At 41.5% G+C, this 24,934-nt stretch overlaps 1 protein-coding gene across 1 annotated transcript; it reads left to right on the forward strand.

Annotated features, from left to right (window-relative positions):
• Nucleotides 1-422: 422 nt before the first annotated feature.
• On the forward strand, nt 423-20,375 carry cfap57 (cilia and flagella associated protein 57; the record flags this gene model as incomplete). Its single annotated transcript, XM_080026648.1, has 21 exons — nt 423-579; nt 740-1,056; nt 1,522-1,763; nt 2,554-2,728; nt 3,252-3,404; nt 4,621-4,760; nt 5,594-5,759; nt 7,774-7,887; nt 8,207-8,419; nt 8,848-9,021; nt 9,613-9,774; nt 9,947-10,102; nt 11,102-11,195; nt 11,287-11,477; nt 11,937-12,110; nt 12,658-12,816; nt 13,477-13,620; nt 13,986-14,102; nt 15,050-15,184; nt 15,335-15,478; nt 20,214-20,375. 21 exons carry the CDS (start codon nt 423-425, stop codon nt 20,373-20,375), a joined length of 3,489 nt encoding a protein of 1,162 aa, XP_079882774.1.
• Nucleotides 20,376-24,934: the final 4,559 nt, after the last annotated feature.

Below are 24,934 nucleotides of genomic sequence, written 5' to 3' on the forward strand. Positions count from 1 at the left end.
ACAGCAGAAAAAGTAGCTAGATTTATAGCTAGTCGCTTTATTGAAAAATAGTCGCCGGAGGGGTCCGAAAAGTTGCTACATATAGGGACAAAATCGTTAAGTTGGAAACACCAAGAGCATGGACCATGAACCTATAAAGACATGGACCTATTGCTATTGTTAAGCCTTGACTATAACAAGAGAGCAAGTAGGCTAGAGTGGAGGGGTGTGTGAGTTCGCAGGTCCTCGCCGGATCTTGAGTTGCCTAGCGACGGGACTCATACACCCGGTGTCGGCGTGTTTAGTCAAAGTCGCGTGAGCTCCTTTTTTTGATTTCAAAAACGAATTGAAGATATTTTTGTGGAAGTAGGCTGGTCGTTCTGTTTTGAGACTCTTTGTAGGTTTTTTATAATTTTAAAGTTTGTTCAAAACATAAAAAAACAATGGCTGCTGTTGTTGCACAGTCCCATTTCATCTTGGGCCTTCGGACAGGTGTGAGAAACAATTTGTGTTTCTTCGACGAGCAAACTGTCGTCTTCCCCTCCGGAAATAACTGTGTGTGCTACAACACCGTCCAAAGGTGTCAGAGGTTCTTTCCAGGTAAACTCAATTATTTAAATATTTTTTTAACTCCTTGCCAAATTAGTCTCAATTTCTGAGTTCCTGATTACATATTGTGGTAGGGCCTAGTAGCCTATAGGCTGCTATGGAATTCCATAGTTTCTAATATAGGCCTAAGTTATTTCCATCTGTCTTCCAGGCTCAGAGAAGAGCCAGGGCATGCGTGCTCTGGCCATCAGTGCCAACAGGCGTTACTTGGCCGTGTCAGAGTGTGGTGTTGAGAAGGCCACCATCACGGTGTTCGACCTACTGCATGAGCAAGGGAGGAAGAGAAAAGTCTTGGCTGCAGGAGACATGCCTGTTCAAGAGTACATATGCATGGCCTTCTCCCCTGATTCCAAGTACCTGGTAGGCCAAACGGCTGGCCCAGACTGGATGCTCATCTTCTGGCTTTGGGAAAAACAGAAAGTCCTGGCAACAGTGAAGACCAGTAACCCAAATAATCCTGTATCCCAGGTGAGTTTTCAATGCTGTATAATAAATGATGATAAAAATATTAAAGCCAGCGACTATTGAGAATGCTTATTGACCAAATCACTTTTTGTCAAAATCTGTAAATATTTCCACATTATTTTCTACCGGTCCGTAGCCTACTGTGTGTGCGCAGAAAAGAGACTGGCTGTGTATAAACACTTGATTTTTTTGGGGAAGATGTAAACGGGTATGTAAACAAAGTGAACAAAGGTGGCCTACCATAGCTAGCAACATGACCATTTACAGAGCCTAGGCTGCGTATTAACACTGGATATTGTTTCCAGTTCAAAGTAAGTAGGTAGTGGATCATGATGAGATATTCACTGATTTTGACGACAAACAAAAAAAAAATGACAAAAAGCATTCTCCATAATCCCCGGCTGCACTTTTAATGCAACCACAGCTCTGAGCATTTTACAACTATTTTTATATTGATATCCCCATTAGGTCAGCTTCAACCCTTACAACAACATGCAGCTCTGTGTGAGTGGAACTGGTGTGTTCAAGTTGTTCCGCTACACAGAGGGAGCCCTGAAGCCCAGCAGCTTCTCAAAGGTGGAGGCCATCAACTTCCTGTGTCACACCTGGATGACGGAGGAGCGTGTGATCGCCGGCACGGACCAGGGAAGGCTGCTGGTGTTTGAGTCTGGAGACCTGCGGAGGGAGATCACTACCGGGCAGCCTGGCAGGTTAGAAGACAAGGTCAACATAGATATGTGTTCGAAAAGCCCTACTAACGTCCTCCCTCCTACATACTCAACATGTAGCCTATACTGTCTACTTAACTATCGATTTTGTATGCGAGGTTGTCAGAGAAGCAATAAAGAATGAAACCTTCTTTGTCGTTTGAAAAGACGCAATGCATTGTGGGGCGGTTGAGTAGGAAAAGTAAACTATCGATCCATACACAAAATCTGCCCAGTAAGTACTCATCCGGGCATTTCTCGCCTACACAAACTCCCATACACAACCACAACATACTCAAATTGACATCAAAATAAGTATGAGTAGGACGTTAGGATGGCTTTTTTCGAACACAGCCTAACACTGTGTCAACACTGATTGACATAGGCAAAAAGCTCAATTTATAAAAAGTTAATAATTATTGTGAGGATGTGCTATTACTCAGAAAGACATGATGATTGTACATGTGTTAAAAGATACACAATTATATAATTTTAAATATTTAGACTTAAACTTATTTAAACAGTATCTCAGTGAAGACAATAAGTATCTCCATGACAACTGAGCAAACCTTATTGAACCATGAAGAAGATTATGAGATTTGGCTCAGGGCCCTGCATTGAGAATGTTTGTGTTGTTATAGACGACTGGTATACTGGGGCTTCAGTGAGTAGATGCATTCTCTGCTGCCTCTTACGTCCAATCAAGCCAACTTTGCTTTGAATACGGATGATCAACTTTATGGTTTTGCTGCATCCTTGACTGATTGTTTGTTTGTTCTTGCTAAATACACAGACAAGTGGAGCTAAAGAAGATCAGAGACAGTGATGGGGATGTAGGCCCCAATGTGCCTCAGATCACAGCCATCGTGTCCTACTCCAAGGGCTTTGCATGCTCTCTGGGGCCCGGCACTGTCTGTCTGTTTGAAAAGACCAAGGAGGACGGCTATAGGAGAAGCAGGGAGATAAGGGTACATTTGTTTGAAAGTAAAAGTTACTTCTGGAGGCTCTGCCCCTGTGAACAAATACAGTTAAGTGTAATTAAACTAAATTACACTTAAGTGTAATTAAAATGCGTTTTAATTTATCAAAGTGTGTTTCAAGTATATACTGTATATATACTGTATATAACTAAATACTTTTTAAAATGGATATTTAAAATGTATATATTTGTATACTATCAATAGTGTATTTTTACCACACTTAATTTACAATTGAACTTAAGTGTACTTCTAATAAATACACTACTGCAAAATATATTGTTAGAAATATTTGATTTCAAAATTTAAAGTGCACTTTTACGACACTGGCTGTCAAATACCTTTTTGTGTACAGTTTCAGTAAGTGTGTTAAATCACAATTAGCATGTAGTGTAAGTCCTCTTAAACTTTGTAAGTATACTAATAGTGCACCTTCAAAAAACACAAGAATATATAACCACCCTTAATTTACAATTGAACTATAGTGATCATAGGTGTAATCTTTCCCTGTCAGATCCCTGCAGACCCATACTGCAGTGAGCTGAGCCCGGCTGAATGCCAAGGGATTGACAGCATGTGTGTCAGTCCAGCAGAGGAGACTGTGGCCATCAGCACAGACAGAGGACAGTTGTACAGCTTCTGCCTGGCCTCCGTGGACAACAGCAAGGTAAAACCGTCACCTCTAACATTAGCACTAGGGGTGTGAACGTTTACAAAAATGTCTAAACGGTTACACCACGGTAAATCTTTTGTGTACACGGTTAACCATGACGTCATTGTCGTCAGTCCAAATCCTTTGCCACAGCACATCTAATCTCTTCTGCCAAGGCACTATTTTGGCCAATGCAATTTGGTAAAGAACACATTCCTGGTAGATTTGATTTATGTGAACATTGTATTTCGTCTGTTTAACTTGCAAAATCAAAGAAATGGAAATAAAAAACGTATGAAACAAACTCACCCCTTCCTGGGTCGTAAATCATTTCCTTTTACTTGAAGCAACATTTCCACTCAAACAGATACTGACCATCGCTATCCACCAGAACCACCACTTAAAGGCCTACTTCACCGGTTTGAATATGAAGGTGTATTGAATTCTGAGATCCTATGTAGTATAAATGTGCAAAAAAAAAAAAAATCAGTTCATCCTAGCCTGAGAAAAGGCAGAAAGAGTGTTTTTTTTAACCCTATATTAATCTTACTGTGACATCACAGTAAGATAAATATAGGGTTAAACAAAAAATTACTTTGTAAATATTACTGTGATGTCACAGTAGGAGAAATCACAGTAATATTTACAAAGTAAGGTTTTTTTTAACCCTATATTTATCTTACTGTGATGTCACAGTAAGATTAATATAGGGTTAAAAAAAACACTCTTTCGGCCTTTTCTCAGGCTAGGATGAACCAATTTCAATTTTTTTTGCACATTTATACTACATAGGATCTCAGAATTCAATACACCTTCATATTCAAACCGGTGAAGTAGGCCTTTAACTAGCTAGTCCCTCTTTCTGCTTTTTACACCATCTGTATCTGTATATCTTTTTCCTTTAGATATTCTAGCCACATGGCTATGTGGATGACAGCTGGTCGGTCCACCACTAACTTAAAAAACATGGAATGCCTTGCCATAACATTTGGAACAGATATGTTTATCACGCCCTAGCTATGAATTTGAAAATGGTAAACTAAGCATAGCCTCACCGAACCATTAGCATTACTGTTTGCCTTCTTTCATGCCACTTCCTCTCTCGTCCCCCATCCATTGCTTCCCTCATTCACATTGGTATTGTCTTGATGGAGTGTGCCTCTTCCTCTCATGTTCTACACATCAAATCAACTTTCGCTCTAGACATGTAGTTTGTTACTGTATCCCTCAGGAGGAACCAGCACATTTTGACTTCCTGTCACAGTCCCTCCATTCCAAGTCCATCACTGGTTTGTCCGTCTGCATTCGAAAGCCAATCGTCGCCACCAGTTCTCTGGACCACTCTGTCCACATCTGGAACTACCAAACAAAGTAAGAGACCAAATCACACCAATGCCCTTTATTATGTTGTCAAGTGTTACTGTTTACATACATAGGAATAAACCCCTATGGCAGTAAACCCAGTGCCTGCACAGTATCACCCCTGCCTGGGCCCTGCAATGTCTGGTTTGGACCTTTATTGAAGCTTCAAATAGAGTTTCATCCTATGTAACTTGCAGAGACTTGGTCCCCAAATGTTGGTTGAATTTACCAACCTTTTTAAAAGGACTATCCCATCTTCTGTTAGTTTTTGACCTCCACAGGGATCTGGGATGGTTGATTCTAAAGAGCCACTTATATAAACATGCTTTAGTGTCTTGGAATGCACTTTAGCACCAGCATTTACCAATTACAAATGAGATACTCTGTGTAGACACAACAGCAGCCTACATCTGCATGTTTCATTTTACATCAGCATCTCTTACAACGATGCCTAGCCTACTACATCTCATTCCTTATAATACATTCAGAATGACACATTGATTTAATGTGACGGTGTCTAAAATAAAGTTAGTAGCCTAATAATCACTCTAAAAAGAAAACTATAAAATATAGCTCTCTCTTCTCTATCTCTCTCTCTCTCTCTCTCTCTCTCTCTCTCTCTCTCTCTCTCTCTCTCTCTCTCTCTCTCTGTGTTCACCTCACTGCACAGCTGGAGATCAGAGTGGGGTCAACTGGCAGTGGGGAAATGGACAATCATCTATTTTAAGCAGCGTTGATCCGCGTTTTAAAAACCTTTGTCGACTCGCTCATTTTGGTGGGAAAAGGGTATAAGTAAGGACTACTGGGTCTCTTTGTTGCCCTTCTCTGTTCATTGTCACCAGAGTCTTGGAGTTGTACAAAGAGTTCCAGGAGGAGGCGTACAGTGTGGCTCTGCACCCCACCGGCCTATTCGTTTTAGTGGGCTTTTCAGACAAACTCAGGCTGATGAACCTGCTTATTGATGACATCCGCACCTTCAAGGAGTTCACTGTGCGTGGCTGCAGAGAGGTGGGTTACGTGTGTGTGTGTGTGTGTCTGTCTGTCTGTGTGTCTGTCTGTCTGTCTCTCTCGATTGTTTGTTCACACTTTCTCCTCCACTCTTGAACAGGGGCCTGTTTCAGGTAGCTGGTTTTACATACTCTGGGTTTAATCATACGCTCTGAGTTGGTTAACTCAGAGCGCAGGGTTGATAAGCAACTCTGGGTTTTCGGTTACAGAACAGTGGATCAGCGTTGGGTTAATCAACTCTGAGCGTGTTCACTCTGGGTGGAGCGTGTGCATAAAAGCCATCGTCAATGGATCGCTGATAACATGATTCACCATGGAAACAGAAGAAACAAATGCGTGATCCTCCCACTTCTCCACTTCTCAAAAAAAGAAAAAAAAACTTCTCCGCTCCTCCCACTGGAGTTAGAAATATTAACGAATGAGCTTATGGTAGCCTATGGAGAAGAATTAACGGGTATATTGTCACATAACTCTGATCTAATCTCCTCGGCAATTCAGAAAAAAACAGAGCAATCATTTCGCTTCCGTATGAGAAGCCATAGTCTATTTTAAAAAGTTACGCATATCAGCAGTAAAGTAATAAAGCTGGCGCGGCACAGCATTTCTGACAGTGTTTTATATTCGCTGTATTTGGGAAGCTGTAGCCTAATAGCCCACTGTGCAGTAAACAGACTGTCGCTTCTTTTAAATGGGGAGTGAAAGACATTAACGTCTGACACATAAGGTGACAGTTTCCATTGAAGAGCCTGATTGATTTATTATCAGATCCATTTTCCTCAAGTGATCACAGTTTAAATTATTATATAATTATTTATATAATTTTTATATTCATATTAGGCTATAATATGAATATAAAAGGGCTCGTCTGTGACTTTAGGATCGCACAAGTGAACAGTAACAATCGCGTGCAGCCGCAGCGTTACATGAATCCACCTGACATAAATCTGTTCAGTGGCACAGACGTTAAAAAGCATACAATACAAATATGTTTATTAATCTGAATGTAGAGCATGTCACGATGTGTAAGGTGGCCGCCTATATGAACGGACCGAGGGCTGAGAACAAGGCTACTGATCAGATAAATGATCGGTCAAACGTAAAATCATCAGGAAATGATAAAAACATCCCGATGGAGATTTCTGTGGAGTGATTTTGCTTCAAACTGTACAGGGACGCGTGTGACAGTGACACTCCTTCTTCAGTCGGAGCTGCAGCGTAAAGTGAAAACAAACTCAGGGTAGGTCTAACCACCTATCCAGCAGGTTAGACCCACGGCGTATGTTGCCGCAGTAACTGACTCTCGGTTGCATTGAACCTGCTACCTGAAACGGAAAACCCAGAGTTTCCACCAACTCAGAGCGAACAAACTCCGGGTTGCCTCAAAACCAGCTACCTGAAACAGGCCCGAACAGTCCAAATCCCCCAGACCCACCTCTTCTCTTTGGCCCTCCTCTCTAGATGAGAATAGGGACTTTAAGCAACGACGGTTGAGAGGACGGCTACGGCGGTCGAGTAGAATTTTGAGCATTCGAGAATTTAAGTCATCACCTCCTATCGCTGTAGTCAGAGCGAGTCAAAGCCGTAGTCCGTCTGTTTACAACGGCAGAATGGGTTTTTGACGTTGTGAGCGCTACACCAACTGCAGCAAGTAGCCGGTCTAAGTGTTGCTAGGTGATAGTGGAGCCCGTTGGAATCTTTCCCTGGCACCGTAGCCGTCCCTAAAACACCGCTGCTTAAAGTCCCTAACGTTTTATCCTAGCAGATACTTCTAGGACTTAAACTATTATTTTATTATTTAAGATTACTGTTACTTTTTACATGTTATTTTATGATGTATTTGAGTCTATTGTTTGAGTCTATTTACACTTTTACTGTACAGCACTTTGGTCCACCTCAGCAGGTATAAATGTGCTATATAGATAAGCTTGACGTCAGAATGTCTAAAAGTACCACGGCCACAAAACACACTTTTGAGCTCTTACTAGTGGTTGCACCTTCTCTCTCCACCCCTCAGTGTGCTTTTAGCCACGGTGGCCACATGTTTGCAGCTGTAAATGGAAACGTCATTCACATCTACTCCGTCACGTCTTTTGAGAATATCCTGGATCTGAAGGGCCACAATGGAAAGGTGAGTTTATCATACAAGCGTGTGTCCGTTTGACCCTGAGGGAATGGAAAAGGGAACGGTCGTATTTGTCAAACATTTGACAGTAAAAAAAAACATTTGAGCTAGGTGTGGTGAAAAAAATAGTTTCATATAAAAATTGCGATTCTTATCTCCTGCGATTTTGAATGGATTCTTAATTTGCAAATAACGATAAAAAAAATAAATAAAGATGTTTAAATTGATTTGAAAACTTTTCACTTAGACACACAATGAAGATAGATGAGACATGGACATCAAAAGGTCCATGCCTCTTCAAAAATCCATAGTACGTCGTTTACAGGTGCGTGGCATTGAATGGAGCCTGGACGACAGCCGGCTGGTGTCGTGTGGGATGGATGGCGCGGTGTACGAGTGGAGCACACAGACCGGCAAGCGTGAGTCTGAGAGCGTCCTCAAGTCCTGCAGCTACACAGGGGTGGCCTTCTCTTCAGACTGCAAGAGCATCCTGGCTGTGGGAACGGACCTCACGCTGAGGGAGATCCAACATAGTCAGGTCAGTCACAAAACAACGCACACTACTCTTTTGACTTTCTCTTTATCAGTTTTCCATAAATCACGATGAGTGGATGCACATTGAGCTTAAAGGCGGAGGAATTATGGAGGATGCTTGCTGTCAAAATCACTTTATGTCAAAATGAATACACAGCCTAGGCTCTGTAAACTGGTATGTAAACAAAGGGGCCCACCGTAGCTAGCAACATGCCCGTTTACAAAGCCCAGGCTGTGTATTAACACTGGCTTTTCTTTTCGGATCGTAAAGAGATATTCACTGATGTTCAAAAAGTGATTTTGGCAACAGTCATTCTCCAGGATCACTGACTCCACCTTTAATATACACTGACTAATGGTCCATGGAGGGAAGTAAAAAAAGGTCATTTATCATTGTTGTGTTATTTTATTTTTTTGTGGTTGCTTGCACAGGTCCTGAGGGAGGTAACTGCTGATGACGTGGCTCACAGCGCTGTGGCAGTGTCTCGATCCGGTAGAGTCATCTTCACCGGGACGTCCAGTGGAACCATCAGAGCCATTAGATACCCCTTACCCAGCCAGAAGGAATGGATCATGTACCAGGCTCACTGTGGCCCCGTCACCAAGGTCAGTCAAGCAGTTTCCATCACCGGCATATTTAGACAACGAGACAAAATCTGTCATATCAACCGTTATGTAACTAACAGGGTACTTACGGGGTCTCAAAAGCATTACTGTAAAGAGCATTTAGCTTAATATTCTCAAAATAAGGTCTTAAAAAGTATTGAACCTCGCTGAGAAAGTATTGTATTTCATTTACAAAGGTATGACATTTTTGTGATTGCCCTTTCCTTTTAATTAATACCGTAATGCCTAAAAACATGTTTTAATGCAACAGTTCTGTGTCACCGGACAGCTCATGCACCAATGGCTGCATTTAATTAACATGTGTGTCTTTGTGTTACACAAAGACACACATGTTAATGTACGTAACCGGATGTCTGCATGAGGCTCCAGTTAGCTACTAAAAAAAACAAATTTATCTAGAATCAATGAAAGTGGCAGGAGACTCGAAAATGAGTGGTTAAAGTCTATTCCAGGAAATGATCGTGAGGCACAGTGCCAAATTCTTTCAGGCTTGGTACAATGGGACTTATAGGATTGGAGATCCCTGAACTAAGGAAAAGAAGTCCACTGACTAACTTTGCATGTGCTCAGATGGTGATCACGTTTGACGATCAGTTCCTGCTGACCGCGTCTGAAGACGGCTGCATGTCCATGTGGAAGATCATCGACAAGGAGGGCCGCGGATTGAGGAGCAACAGGCAGATCATACACACTGAAGAGATCCTCGTCACCAAGTCAGACCTGGAGGAGAAGGTGTGTGTGTGTGTGTGTGTGTGCGTGTGTGCGCCCGCAATGTTTAAATGCAGTTTTCACTTCAAATAAGCGACATAGGAAAAGACAATGACCACATGGCAATGTGTTGGTTACTTAAAGGGGCATTGGACATAATGACCCAGCCCTGTGTTCCTGTGTGTCTGTGCTGCAGACCCAGAACATGGTGGAACTGAGCATGCGTCTGGACGAGCTGCACATGGAGAACGAGTACCAGCTGCGCCTCAAGGACATGAACTACAACGAGAAGATGAGGGAGCTTTCTGACCAGTTCACCCAACACATAGAATCTGTGAAAGCAATGCATCAGGTCTGTGTCACCAGACAGCTCATGCACAAGCTGCATTTAATTAACAAGACTCAATGGCCCTACTTTACTAACAGATTTGTGCATACACCATGCGTACCAGCGTTTCACGTACAAATCTGTGATTTATCAATATTTTCTAACCTGAATTTCTTCGTATTCCGTAAACAAATTTAGAACTTCCTCTTGACTGTCTTAGAAAATGTAAATAAACACTTTTTAACTAAATGCATAGCATATTAAAACCACGTTCATTTAAAAAAGGCTTATAGAATATGTTTAACTGTTCATTTAATAATGCACTGGCCAAATGTATTGAATAACCATGCACCAACACACTGATGCAATTTCATACGTCATAAATTATTGTATAACTATTTTTCATAATTCAAATATTCCAATAAAAATTGAGTTTCCCGTCCAAGACTGCATTGCAGCATTATTAGAGTTTCCACATTAAAATATAACAGTTTAGTTTTTTTAATAGTTTGCATTGCTATTTTCTTTCAAATAAAATGTAAGTGTACAGATTTCATTATGGTATGAATAAAAAAGCAATTAAAGAATATAATTTTAAGATTATGAAAAAATGACTCTTAAGTGAGAGTCCTTGCTGGAATTCATCAATTTCTCCCTCATGCGTTGGCAGAATGCCACTGGTGGAGAAATGAGGGCGTTTCTGTAGGCTGACTGCAGAAAACAGGCACGCGCCCGCATACGCAAGGTAATAGGAAAAAAATTGGCTGGTACGCACGTGTTCCGACGGCGATGTTGCGTAATTAATTTATTTTTGCGGAAAGTAAGAAAGTTTTGCACTTATTAGTAAATGAGGGCCAATCTGTTTAATATTGTCACTAGTGGTACGTTTGTAAAGGATAAGGAAAATAAAGTAGAAAAACCTAAGGTATTGTATGCTTCTATTGAGTCAGAACAGAAGTGCTTATGCCAATAAAATGGTTTGCATTTGTGAAGGCCTTTATTGTCTATGTGCTGTATCTGTAGGCCACAAAGACAGAGATGGAAAAGAAGGAACATAAGCACCAGGAGACTTTTGCAGCGGTCACTGTGAAACACTCCAAAGAACAGAGGGATTTAGGTATGAGGAGGACAACGTCAGGATCAGCACAATCCAGGTGACAGTGTATCTTCTAAATCAATCTGTCTGTCTGTCAACTAATCCCACACAGAGGTATCCTACAGCCAGAAGCTGATTGTAGAGCATGAGCGCTATCAGGATCTTCAGCAGAAACATCAGAGAATGCAGGAAGACTATGAGAAGCAGCTGAGGGCAGCAGAAGAGAGCAAAGTCCAAGTCCTAGAAGAGCAGACGCAGCTCTACGAGGCCAAGCTGCAGGAGAAGACCCAGCTCCTGTCTCAGGTCAGTGAGGGAACCAAAAGCCTTGATTTCACTGAGCCGTGTGGTTCCTTCTGGCACGCATTTATTTGCATTCCCACTATCAAAAGTTGGTAAATGGTACCGAAATAAGCAAACCGTGACGCAGTGTTTTTGTCACTCTTTTGTTGGGGTACCAAACCGTCCCAAAGGGTCCCAAGAGAGAGAGCTACACACTGCAGTAGTGTAAAGAGTCTTGTGTTTAGAGAAACATTTTGGCATGCAGCTCTTTCTTTATTGTGCTATAGACATCCGGCATCAAAGCGTGTACCAAGTAATGCTACTGTCACCAGTGGAAACGCAGGCCAGACCTAGTGTCACTGTTTTGTACCAAAACAAACTGTACTGCTCAGTGGAAATGAGGCAAAACTATTGGGGAAGTATGAAGTGGAAGAGACCCCCCCACATTAAAGCAGTGAAGTTGTGGTGTCCTCTTTTGAGCAGTGTCAGGAGGAGACACAGCAGCAGATCCGTGAGTTTAAAGAGATGATAAAGCAAGTGGAGGAGGACGAGGAGAGGAAGATCCTCCACATCCAAGTCAAGTATGAGAAGAAACTGCACACGGAGAAAGAGACCAACGTCAACCTGCGAGGAGAAACGGGAATGATGACACAAAAGGTGAACAAAAGCTCCTGTTATTCAGTGGAGGCTGAATGGGAAATGTTTTTATGCCAAAGCGATAGCCAAAGCCAGGCATTATGTTCTAGGGATGGAGTATTCAAACTTGGCACAAATGTCCACTCTGGATTGTTGTTTGCCTAGAAGATCTTGGAATAAAGATGTAATTGAGTAAAAACCTCTTGTATACAGTCTATGGTAAAAATGCTGTATTTTGGATGTTCTGTTGGCATTTTTTTATATGTAAAAAGATGACGATTAATCGATAATTGATCGTTAATTTTCCCGATGATCGATCAATGAAATTTCTTAAAATGCCCATCCCTACTATGAACTGATCATATTTTGGAAGTCAAGTGGTACTACGACTCTACATATTGTGAGGTTGCAGCGACCTTGTACCATATTGCAGCTTTATCTTCCACTGTGAAAGTAACCACTGTACTTTCTCTGTTAGGCCAGGTGGTATGTGTAGTCCAATCCATGCTGCTCACTGTCTGTAACATGTGCCTTCTAACCCTCTGGCTTGGTGATTGTGTTGTCACAGTTCTACAGTCTTCAGAGACAGGTGGAGGACAAAGACACAGACATAACCAAGCTGAAGCAGGAGCGTCAGAGGATGCTGGGGCTGACCCGCTCCCTGGAGAGCGACATCGAGGACCTGAAGAAACAGATCTCCGGACACCAAAAGACCAACCAGGACAAGGTGGCTTATTCTCATCATTATTATTCATCTTCAAGCTGCTCATTTTGGTTCCATTCTCCAACACTTTATACTGGGATCGTCTGTACAGTAGGACATTTACCTTTTTTAATTAGTTACATTTTAGTTGGAAACTAGAACATGTTAATGGAATGGACAGACAAATGGCTGTACAACACAAGCAAAATACAACTTTCATAACAACACAAAAATGTTTCACAGACATGGGAAATGACTTCATATAAAAACATATAAATATGATAAATAGTTTCACAATGATGAAATGCATGTGTAAGTGCATGTAAACCTAAACCTGACTAATGACTAATTACATTTTGGGTTACCATACTGAGGTATTAGGACAGAAACTAGGTGATTATTAGACTTTAAAAAAAAAATCATGAGATCCTGATGGTAGGTTTTATATATATTTTTTTTATATATACTGTATTCAGTATGACTTTATTGAGATTTACCTGACTGCATTTTAGTCATTGAGGAGATTAACAGCAAAACCTGCCTGTACAGTTTAGACAATGTGCTGCAACATACATGGACAGTAGGTCCTCATCAATCTGGAGATGATGTCCTGCTGAATAGCCATTGCAATATTAGATACTTTTATTAAAACGCAGTAAAAACACGTGTTCTATTCACATACAGGATAAGACCATCTCCAGTCTGAAGAAGAAGAACCAGGAACTGGAGAAGTTGAAGTTTGTTCTTGATTTCCAGTTAAACGAGTTACAGAACCAGACCGAGCCTCAGCAAGAGGACATCAATGACAAGAAGGAGCGGATCCATCAGGTGTGTGTGTGTGTGTGTGTGTGTGTGTGTGTGTGCGCGCGTGAATAATGAAGAAAGTTTTCTAAAAGCATTCTTCAGTACAGGGTACATGCTTCACTAAAACGACTTGCGTTGTATAAATAGTTACAGATATGTGCCCATTTTACGAAAAGGTTTTGTTATTTTCATCTTGTTCTATGTACACGTCAAAGTAATTATTCCTTTTTTAACATTTCATGGAAACATGCTGATGACGCATGTTGAAATAAAGAAAGCATATATTGTAGTCATGTTAGGAAAAGTCTTAATAGCATATGTCTCCATCAGGTTTGCTTGACACTATAAAGCATCTCTGCAGTGATTACAGTGATGCGTTGTTTTTCCAGCTGGAGGAGGAGCTGATTCAAATTGACAAGAGCAACACTCAACTGAAGCTCACTGTGTCCGACCTGAGGCTCAAACTGAGGACCAAAGACAAGGAGATGCAAAAGGAGATGCAGAAAGTGAGCTCACAGACCCAACACCGCTGCAGCAACCAAACACACGTACCCACTAGACTTGCTACTTTTCCAGCTTTAATAACTTTTGACCAGCTAGTGACAGACTGGAACCTGGTCTAGAGCTGCAAGGCAGATCATTAGTATGACAGCGTTAACAAACTGGTGTCCGCCCCCAACACTGCAGCAGGGAACACACAAAATGTTTCGGTTGTTGATTCTACTGCTAATACGTACAACAGAAGGTGTACAATCCATTAGCGATCACAGAAGGCTTACTTACCTCGGGGGGGGGGGGCAACAGAAGTTACGCACTATAGCTTTAAATAACCCTAAAAATAGACCCTTTTCATTTTCAAAAAAAGCACAGCCAGAAATAATAGTACCAATGACCATGCTCCATTCAATTATCCCAGTTAGCCATGCACAATGCCAGAGCCCTGGAACTGGCTCACCTAGATGGAATGTAGCCATTGTTAACTATAATTGCGTATAGATAAGTTCAATAAGTATGCTTTAGTGCATGTCTTTACATTAAAATATAGGTACACATTTCACCATGTCTATCTTAATACAATATTGACACATGCACATTCAAATCGTAATCTTATAATTCCTCCTTTTATTAAAGAAATAATTCCAAAGTTCAGCTGAAGCTAAGATGAGAATTCTGGGTTTGTCTAGTGAAATCAAATGGCCATATTTCAAAGTTACAGTCTAAAATGCTTATATCAGCAGTGGCAGGGGGACAGTAACACAAAGTGGGTCTTTCATACCAACTACTGTATGCTGCTGAAGCCTCAGCTTTAGTTGAAGTTTTAGTATTCATTGATGCACAAAACTGAAATAAGGGATTTATCTCGCTCTCTCTCTCTCCCTAAATACAGCAACCAATATGCCTTTTAATGTGCACATGGACAACTGATAGACTTTATCATCTCCTCTTTGCCTAGGTGAAAGATTCAGAGACGCATCTTCAGCGTCTCCAGTCAGACCTCCATAACTGTGTGGGCTTCATCCAGGAGCCCAGGAAACTGAAGGATGGTGTGCAGATGCTCTATACGCGCTATGTACCGCAGACTGAGAGGGTGAGTGGCTGCTATGGTGGAGTAGAGGCTAAAACAGGATAAACACTGGAAGGGTGCACTCCACTCGCTAACATACGGTCTTATTGAGAGTAGCCATTTACATGTGTAAACATGTGCAAACTGTGTATGTGCCTGTGTGTTGTTTCCAAGGTGGGGAACAGCAATGTAGAAGAGGATATTAAGATGGTGTTCTGTCGCCAGCGCGATCACCTGGAGAAGACTGTCAGTAGTCTGAAAATCAGACTGAGCAAATCTGCAGAGGAGCATGAGAAAGTCTATGTCAAGATCATGAAGGTAAGTTATAAAGCAGACGCTCACCATTCCTCTGACCAATCAGTAGTCTCTCAAGTCTTATGTTCCTTAAAGGCCCTGGCAACCCACAGACATAGATATATGACATTAATGTTGGGTTTCTCTATAAGCTGTTTACAATTATCCGATTAAAAATACATTTTCATAAATATTATAAAATGTCGTCTAAAAAACAGCTTTTTTGCTGTCTAGAACATTTTGCAGGGCGGTGTGGGCGTGGCCAATAACGTTCTGTAAGGGAACGTTCTCTCAGTCATGGCGCTGAGCAGGTTAAGCCCAGTTCAGACCAAAGATTCACCACACAACGAGACGCAAACTTGAAAATGCTGCACATGCTCACAACCAGTGTTGGGAATAACGCCGTTTAAAAGAACGGCGTTAGGTAACGCCGTTCTTTCTTCAGTAACGGGGTAATCTAACTAATTACTTTTTCCGCCGTTACAACGCCGTTATCGTTACTGAACGTTAAATGTGGTGCGTTACATTGATTGAATAAACTGTGTAATCCGAACGCACCCCTGGCTCCATACTACACAAACTGCTAGTGAGGAGACCGGTGTGTTTTAAGTTGTGTTGTGGATTACATCATAACTGTCAGTTAGTGCCGTCACGTCAGTCAGCCGGAGCGCTGTTTGGTGAAGTTTCTTTTTCTTTCTCTCTCTGTTGTGTGAGCGAGCGTGCACGTTGGCGCAGTAACCACCTATCAATCCACGGTTGAAACGTGCTCTCCCTGAGTTTGTTTGCATCATTGTGAGTAAGTGCATGGAGTTTCCCGATCTCTAATATAATTTATGCACGTTATTAAACGGCCGCGATTCGCCAGTTGCAACAGCTGTTTAGCTTGTCATCACGAGCCGAATATTGCTATTGTTCTTTTCCTGGGATCTGTATGCTGCTGTGCATGTTAAAGAAGAAATAAACAGCGGATAAATCCTTACTCCTCCTCTCATCGTCTCATGCTTCATAGTCTGACGTTTTTGGCCTTAAGTAGTGTTTTAGCTGACACCCCTGAATTGAATCCAGTGATAGCAGATCAGCACGGTACAGTCAGCAGTTTCCTCTACTACTTTTGTTGAGAACAAAATAGGCTAGGCCTATTGAAGTGCAGGATAAACCTCTTGCTGTCTGTTGATGTGCAATACATATTGAAGGTTATGTAGCCTACAAGTAGGCCTACCTGTCTGTTCTACTCATTTCAACTGACTTGTGAAAACTGCCCAGAAAAATCCAAATTTGTTGACATAGGCTATAGCAACTTTTTTTTTTTACAGTAGGCTAACGCAAATAGTTACTTTCCCTGGTAACTAGTTACATCTATTATAAAGTAATTCAGTTACTAACTCAGTTACTTTTTGGAACAAGTAGTGAGTAACTATAACTAATTACTTTTTTAAAGTAACTTTCCCAACACTGCTCACAACGAGCCTGACTGGCAGTTCACACTGCTGCACCGGCTGCGACGGTAGCTGGTTTCCCTAGCAACGGTGAATGCGCTGGCACAGCTGAGAGCTGCGAGCTCAGCATCACTTGCAGAAAGTAACTTATTATTATTAGGCCTATATAGGTTTGCAATTAGTTGTAGGCTATTTTTTCCCACCACAACCACAACCTATTTAATTGAAACAGGTGTCAGTGTCACAATGAAGATATATAAAAATGTCTCTGTCTCATATTTATTGTTATCTCTTATTAGTTTACTTCCCATTTAACTTGCAAAAAAATACGATTAAAATCAGATTTTTTCTGAGGATAGGAGTGGGAATAGAGAGAGAGAGAGAGAAAAACGGAGTCTGATTATGTTTCTCATCACGTGAGCTGACGCGATATGCGGTTTGAATTAAGAGCACAAGGAGTAAACTCATAAAATATAAAAAAGACAATCAAATGAGTTCAAACCAGCCAGCCAGTTGGATCCTAAGCATGCAGGCTAATGTTGTCCAGACAGATCAACAGTGTGGAGAGACCCGCTGTTGAAGTAGCCTTCAGGCATAGCCGCAGAAACATACTATTCCCAGAAGGGAGTACGAACAAAAAAAAAGTTCTGCCTGCCCTTAAATAATAACTCGCTACATTGATTAAAAAAAAATGCATCACCAATGGAATGTTGTTACATGCAGCGGTGACACATGCCGTAGGCCACATGTGTCAAACTCATCTGGCCCGCGACACGTTTTGATCTGGCCCGCGAATCAATTCGGCCGATTTGAATCAATTCTGATAAAAAAAAAAAAAAACATATATATATATATTTTTTTTTTTTGAGCCTGTGCCATATCCGCACGTCGCATACGCTCCCAACTGTTAGGAAACTTACGTGGCTTACAGCTAGTAATGTCTGCTGAAAGTTCTACAGCTCAGGATTTTAAGCCATGAATTGATGAACTTGCATCTAAGAAGAGCTGTCAGTTTTCTGAGGGCTGTAAATAGGCCAATATATGTGGCCAAATAGCATGCTAATATTGATGATTGATTGTGTCAAGTGTCTAAGGCAGTGGTGTCAAACATCCGGCCCGCGACTTGTAGAGCACACATTTCTGAGCATTTAAAAAAAAAGTAAGTTAAATTAAAATTAAATTAAATTGGGAAAAACGTATTCCAAAACAACAAATAACCTCTGTATTTAAAAATAAATCAAAACAGTAGAAGTTGCACTTTTATTTAATTGTATTTTGTACTGTCTGCATGTTTGCACAAAATGTGTCCCTGTACATATAGTAAACAAAATTGGACAACTGTAAGGTCAGTGCCTGTTGTATTTGTGTATTCAAATAAACAGTTGTTTATTTCATTAGTGCGTATTGGCATCTTTGAGCAAAATACCCCCAAAATTTTTGCCGCGCTGCACCTCCTATTCCCATGGCCAGCAGCAACCTTTACTAAGACATTTCCTGGGGGCTACAGAGATCCCTTGTGATCCGTGATAATGTAGGTTACATATGTAGGCTGAGTTATAAAGCATATAACTGAAAAACAAAGCTAAAGATTTGGATTGTGAGATCAGAGAGGCTGTATGTGGCCCTCGAACCAAAATGAGTTTGACACCCCTGCCGTAGGCTATTGGGCTGATTATAAGAAGGGGTTTCCCCCTGGGAATAGGTCGTAACAAGTCAGGTCGTTTTATATTCGGGGTCTAATATTCAGCGTCCAGTTATGGACTGACCGTTACCAGAGCGATCATTCAGCTTCAGGGCTTGTGTCCAACTTGTGTTTAGGCTATTAATTTATTTTCGGGTGGAGCACTGGCTGCGCACTCAGATGCGGCCGGGACAGAGGTGTGTGCGCTTGGATAGAGAACGATGTGTCGAGAGGACTTTTACACACCAACACTGCCTCCGTAATGTTCAGATTTAATCATTTGCATCAAAGCCCTTATGATAATAAGAACGAGAGGCTTTATTTAAACGTTGTCAATGCTCAGTTGGTGATTATAGGCTATTAACTGTGTCGGCTGTAGACTGAAACTAACGTAGCGAGGCGGTTGTTTCACTTTGCAGTTAGTCGCACAGTCAGTTTGGAGACATGTCTCTGTGTATCAGGGCTCGGGACACAATCGGATCGTGAAAGCCTGTCCTCTCTACAACGTTAACGTGCAGGAATCCCCGGTGATCATTTAGTCTTAAAACACATAGTTTTTCTGCACGGCGGCTCGGCGAGGTCTCACTGTGAACGTCACCATCACTGTGTTTCACCGGGGTACACGCTGCTTCGCTCAGACGGGGCTTTGAGTGTAGGCTCAGGCGCAAAGAGACAGTCTGTATCTCTTGCACGGCACCAGAGAGATTGTATAGATTTGTTTTTTAGAACGTGTGACATCCCAAGCCAGAGACGTAAGCCAAAGTTTGAATCAGAAATGGCCGTCTCAATGCATTTTAGAACGGAGATCATTTGCGTGACGTCCCAAGCCTTAGCTCGCTCTAAACTAAGGCAACATTCGAATCAGGATTATTCAAATGGTCGACCAACTGACATTACAGTATGTTTGCGGGGGGCTAACAGATATTCCTAAAACCTTTCATATACATATTAGCACTGATTTTACCCCCAAAATAACATAGTTACAAGGATTTAGTGGATTTGGGTTGCCAGGGCCTTTAATTTTTTTATCTGTCATATTTGAGTTACGTTCATTCTAGCGGCAGTTTTGGCAGTCATGTGTATTTTGAAGAGTCTGTGGTGTAACAGCAGTGACAGGCTCGCCTGTGCAGACCCAATGCTGCGTTCTGCATTGTGGACGGAAATCAGGAACATTGGACATTAGAAAGGATTTGACTAAAACTGAAACTCAACGTCATTGTTCTCAGCCACTCCCTCTGTTCTCTGATTGGACCGCCAAAAAATCTGGCTGAGAAATCCCACTAATATACCGCAGACCCAGACTGATACTGAAGGGAAATGACAATTGAGCGAAAAGTACGTAGGCGGGCGGTGCCATGCTTCTCTGTGCGTGCATGGGCAGAGAGACGTGCCAGTTTGTAGCATTCTCTCTTCTGATTGGATAACAGGTTGTGGGATCCCAGAAAAGGTTATCTGCGGATTACATGCAGAGCGGGTGACTGAGAGTCCTGTCCTGTGAAGCTCGCACACTTTATAAGTGATCACTGTATGAATATAAATACGATTTAACACGTATATTAACATAAATAAATTGCTTACTTCCTGTAAGTGTGAGCACAGCTTTATTGTGACAGTGATCTGTGATTGTGGTCTACTCTTCTAGGAGAATGTGACTCTGATCACTGAGATCAACCAACTGCGTAAGGAGCTGCGTGTGGTGAGGAACCAGGTCAAAGAGCTCAAAGCTCTGCTGGCCTCGTCCAAGAGCTCCAGCAGGTCTCGACCGTGCTCAGAGGAAGGGCCTGAGAGAGGAGCCCAAACATGAAGACACAAGACTCAACCCAAATCAAGAGTGCTGGATCAGGAGCTGCGGTAGCTCCACACGGACACAATGCCTTGGACAGTCCTATCCACACAACACTAGCAGTACATTATTTACAATTGTTGAGAACCAATTTAGTATTTAATTTAATAAAACTTTCGTGAGTGATTTTGAAGGAACTAAATCTTCTTATTTTTCCACATATTTAACACAGAGACATATTGAGATACTGGTAAATATATTTGTAATAACCTGTCTTTCAGTTTGAACCCCCATCATGACCCGGTTTTCTAGAGCAGTGGATTTCAACCGGTGGACTGTGATCCCTAAAGGTGCGGCCACACTACACGCGTAACGCACCTAAAATGTAGCTTGATCATTTTGTGTCAAAAATGGTTACGCGTAGAACCGATAATTTATTTCCCCTAATCAACCATGACTGCGATCAGACCCGACCCGACCCGACACAACAGCGTGCATGTCCGCACAAAAACAACAACAAAACTTTTATGAACGAAATGAGGCACAGTGTGAGAATGGGCAGTGAAGTAGCACGTCCATAGTAAATAGATCTCAAGAGACCCGAGGGGTATACTACGAAGCAAACTCAACAGAGCCCAGCTCTCTATTCTTGATCTGGTTCAACATAACACAAACCCTCGCTCAGAGCTAACGGGTATCACGAAGACGGTTATCAACCTCTTATGTAGAACGATGGTTTCAGCTTCAGGCTCTGTGCGCGTCCCCATGAAAGGGGGCGTTTGACCCGTCATTTGACTCTGCTTCCGCACAAAATGGACTGATCTTGTGCCGATAACTTTACACAAACGAGCAGCTGAGTAAAAAAAAAGTGTGTCGCTGACTTCATTCAAGAGGAAGAGTTTGTCAGTCTGAATTATTACAGCAGAAATAGAACCGAAAAAAACTCTTACTGCAAATAAGGAGAGTGGAATGCTGCCAGCATGGAAATGACTTATTTATCTTGCTGATCGTTCTCGCAGTGCGTAACGTGACATTATAAAACAATGAAACGCTGAACTCGGATTTAAACACTATACCATTTAGCCTAATATATTTATAGGCTACTTTGCTATATTTATAGCACTACGCCTATATTCCCACACTTAAGAATGCAATTTAAGTCTGACACTGTCTCAAAATGAATAGCCTATGTGGAAAATCACTTTAGTTTTGGGCCACATCATAATGAATACAATTTTGATTTAGACTATTAGCCTTTTATTTGAATCTTACAAATACCAATAGGCCTACATTAAAAATCATGTAGTCTGTATTTTTCGGACAAATATGAATCTACTGTGAGAAGCTTAACCTGCGAGTCTGCAGCGATGTTCGAACTGTGACAGCTGTCACCTGTCACATCCCAACTGTATTCATTATTTAATCGCCCTCATCTTCCCCAGATGTTCCAGTGACAGCATATTCGCCCCTTTTCATATTGTAAACGTCATACACTGATGAAAAGAAAGAAGCCCACAGTGAAATAATGTTGCAACCTGTGATTTTATAGAACGCTTTATTAAGAGCCAGTGTGTGTAGATCGCCAGGTCAAATCGTTTGAGGTGAGAGCATAGAGTGGCGCTGCATAGGCTACAGTATAGGCGTAGGCTATTTTACATTTTCTGCATCAATAACTATATGTATGTGGTAAAAAGCCGCAGCGCCAAATGTCACGGCTTCATTTCGTCCATTAATTTACTGATCAATAAGTTTAGATGTAACAGTTTCCTCAGTGAGAATGTAGCGCTCAGACAATATTGTCAGGTCCGCGGGATTTCCAAAGGTGTAGTTTCCTTAAAGGGCAGCGCTCTAAGAGCCGAATGTTAGCTCAAACTCTGGAACAAAAACTAGTCTGAGTCGGTTAGCTGTGCAGCCTCTGTTACCACGGTGATCTAGCCAGGTAGAAAGAGAGCCACCTTTCGTGATACTGAAAACTCTGGCTTTAGACTCAACAGACCTCGCTCAGCCCTTAATCTCGCTTCGTAGTATACGCCTCCGGCATTCCCCCATGGCCCGTTTCATTGCGGACTGTTGGGTAAAAGAAAGGGCCATGACCAACCCGAAAACACTGGCAGTGTTATCATAGGCTTAGGTGGCTTGATTGATTCACCACGTCAACTCATGCACTGCGTAACATGAAAGAAAACACATAGCCTACAGCGGCCAAAGAATGTTTGATAGCAGCACAGGGATCTAGTAAAGATGAAAAATCAGTCAACAGACTGACTGATGTTTGTGTTATTCTATTGTAAAGTCACCACAGTGCGGGAAACAATGTTTTAATCTAATTTATTTGTGGGGGAGACCCCAACTTCATTTGGGAATAAAAATAATAATTTCTATGTTTCTAAAGGCAGGCTAGTACGGTGCAAAATGTTTTTGCCTTTGCTGCACCTAATGCAGAAACAACAAAATTGTAAACTAACCACAGTGTAAACCATATGTTTAAAAATGTGTAAATGCTGCTGTATATTCAAGAAGATGCTAGGAGGGAATCATCACAGCAGCATATACCCACTATAAAAAATAGACTACACCACTGTTTACAACGAACCAAGTCAGCTGTTTTGTAATTGTAGCCTAATGAATTCCTCAACATTCACTAGGTAGCCTCGGTAATGGCTTCATAAATAAAAGCCAACCTGATGTAGCTCGATAGTAAAACCAAAATAAATTGGTAGGCTACGTTATTAGCCAGCTGTAGGCTACATTGCAGTATTGTCCACCAAGACCCATAGCCTACGTCACAGTCATTTGTTACAGCTGGTTGCAAATTTACAGCTGTCACAATAGAATGTTTTTATGTTATTGTAATTGCACAGTTCCTCGAAATTGCTAAGCAACATGACAATGCACATAGCCTAGAAGGAGAGTTAAAAAACTACTTGGAGTTGCTACAAATAACACAAGCATTTCAGACCTAGAAGCCCATATGTGTTTCTGTCTTTTCTCAAGGTAAAATATAAAACAATGTAACATATGAAAGAGTATTATACACTGTGTGCACAATACTTTAGGCAAGTTGTATTTTTTAGGATTAATTTTATTATTGAACAACTACAGTGCTCTCGGTCAATCCAAAATGTTAATGAACCTAAACCTGAATGTTTACGAAAGTAAAAGTGAGGTTTTGTCTTTCTTACGAGAATATATATATGTTTTGCTATTATTAGGCAACTATTATTATGCAGAATTATTATGCAACTAAATAAAAAAACTAACATTTTCCCATCTCACTTATTTATTTTCATCTGTTAAAGTGAGAATAATAAAACAACTCAAAATTTACAAATAAAAATTTCCGACATGTAAAAAAAACAAAACAGTGACCAATATAGCCACCATTCTTTTCAATAACTGTCACAAGCCTTCCATTCATGGAGTCTGTCAGTTTCTTGATCTGTTGACAATCAACTTTTTGTGCAGCAGCAACCACAGCCTCCCAGACACTGTTCCGAGAGGTGTACTGATTTCCTTCACTGTAAATATCCCGTTTAAGCAGGGCCCACAGGTTCTCAATAGGGTTTAAGTCAGGTGAGGAAGGGGGTCATGTCATTATTGTTTCATCCTTAAGTCGTGAGATGGGAAAATGTTCGTTTTTTTATTTAGTTGCATAATAATTCTGCACACTAATAGTTGCCTAATAATAGCAAAACATATATATATTCTCGTGAGAAAGACAAAACCACACTTTTACTTTCGTAAACATTCAGGTTTAGGTTCTTTAACATTTTGGATTGACCGAGAGCACTGTAGTTGTTCAATAATCAAATTAATCCTAAAAAATACAACTTGCATAATAAGTGTGCACACAGTGCACAATTATTAGGCAAGGCAAGGTGGTAGAGAAAGAGGGAGAGGCCGAGGCAGACCAAACATCGATATGGAAGACCAGGAACAAATAAAAGAACTCCAGGAGGCCAGAACGTCTGAAATGAGGGTTTGTAAACTTCCCCTGAATGTATTTATAACATAAAAATGTGATTATTGCATCAAGACAATTCATGACGTGAGTAATAACTGGTTGGTTTGTTATTTGCAGGCCCAATTATCAGCTCTCACTTCAGACCAGAGAGATCAGCTCCTGGAGAAGGTGACGATGCGGCTTCCAGGTCTGATGTTTGATGTTCTTGCCTTCTTTGAGCCTGACCCAAACCCTGAGACCCCAAATCATCCACTGCCATGGTGCATGTGCACCAACTGCAGGGAAATGCCCACTGACCTTGAGAGAAAATGCTGCAGACAGAGGCCAGAGAACTGCATCAGCAGGCTGGCATACATGAACTTCTATGTGTTAGATGAGGGTGTTCTGCGACTGGCCCGTGATGCTTGGAACGATATCTTTGCAATTGATGACGACCAGGAACCAGGTGTGGAGCAACGTCAGTCCCTACAGGCACACAGCTTACAGGCAGTTCATTTTGTGGCAATATGGTCGTCTTGGGGAAGGAAATAGAGTGGTGATCCCCAGCTGTGCCCTCAGGCCCATTACACAGGGTTCATACCTCGGCGGCTACATTAAATAACTAGGTCGAAAACAA

Source organism: Ammodytes marinus (assembly GCF_949987685.1).
Source record: "Ammodytes marinus genome assembly, chromosome: 4".
Lineage (NCBI taxonomy): Eukaryota > Metazoa > Chordata > Actinopteri > Uranoscopiformes > Ammodytidae > Ammodytes > Ammodytes marinus.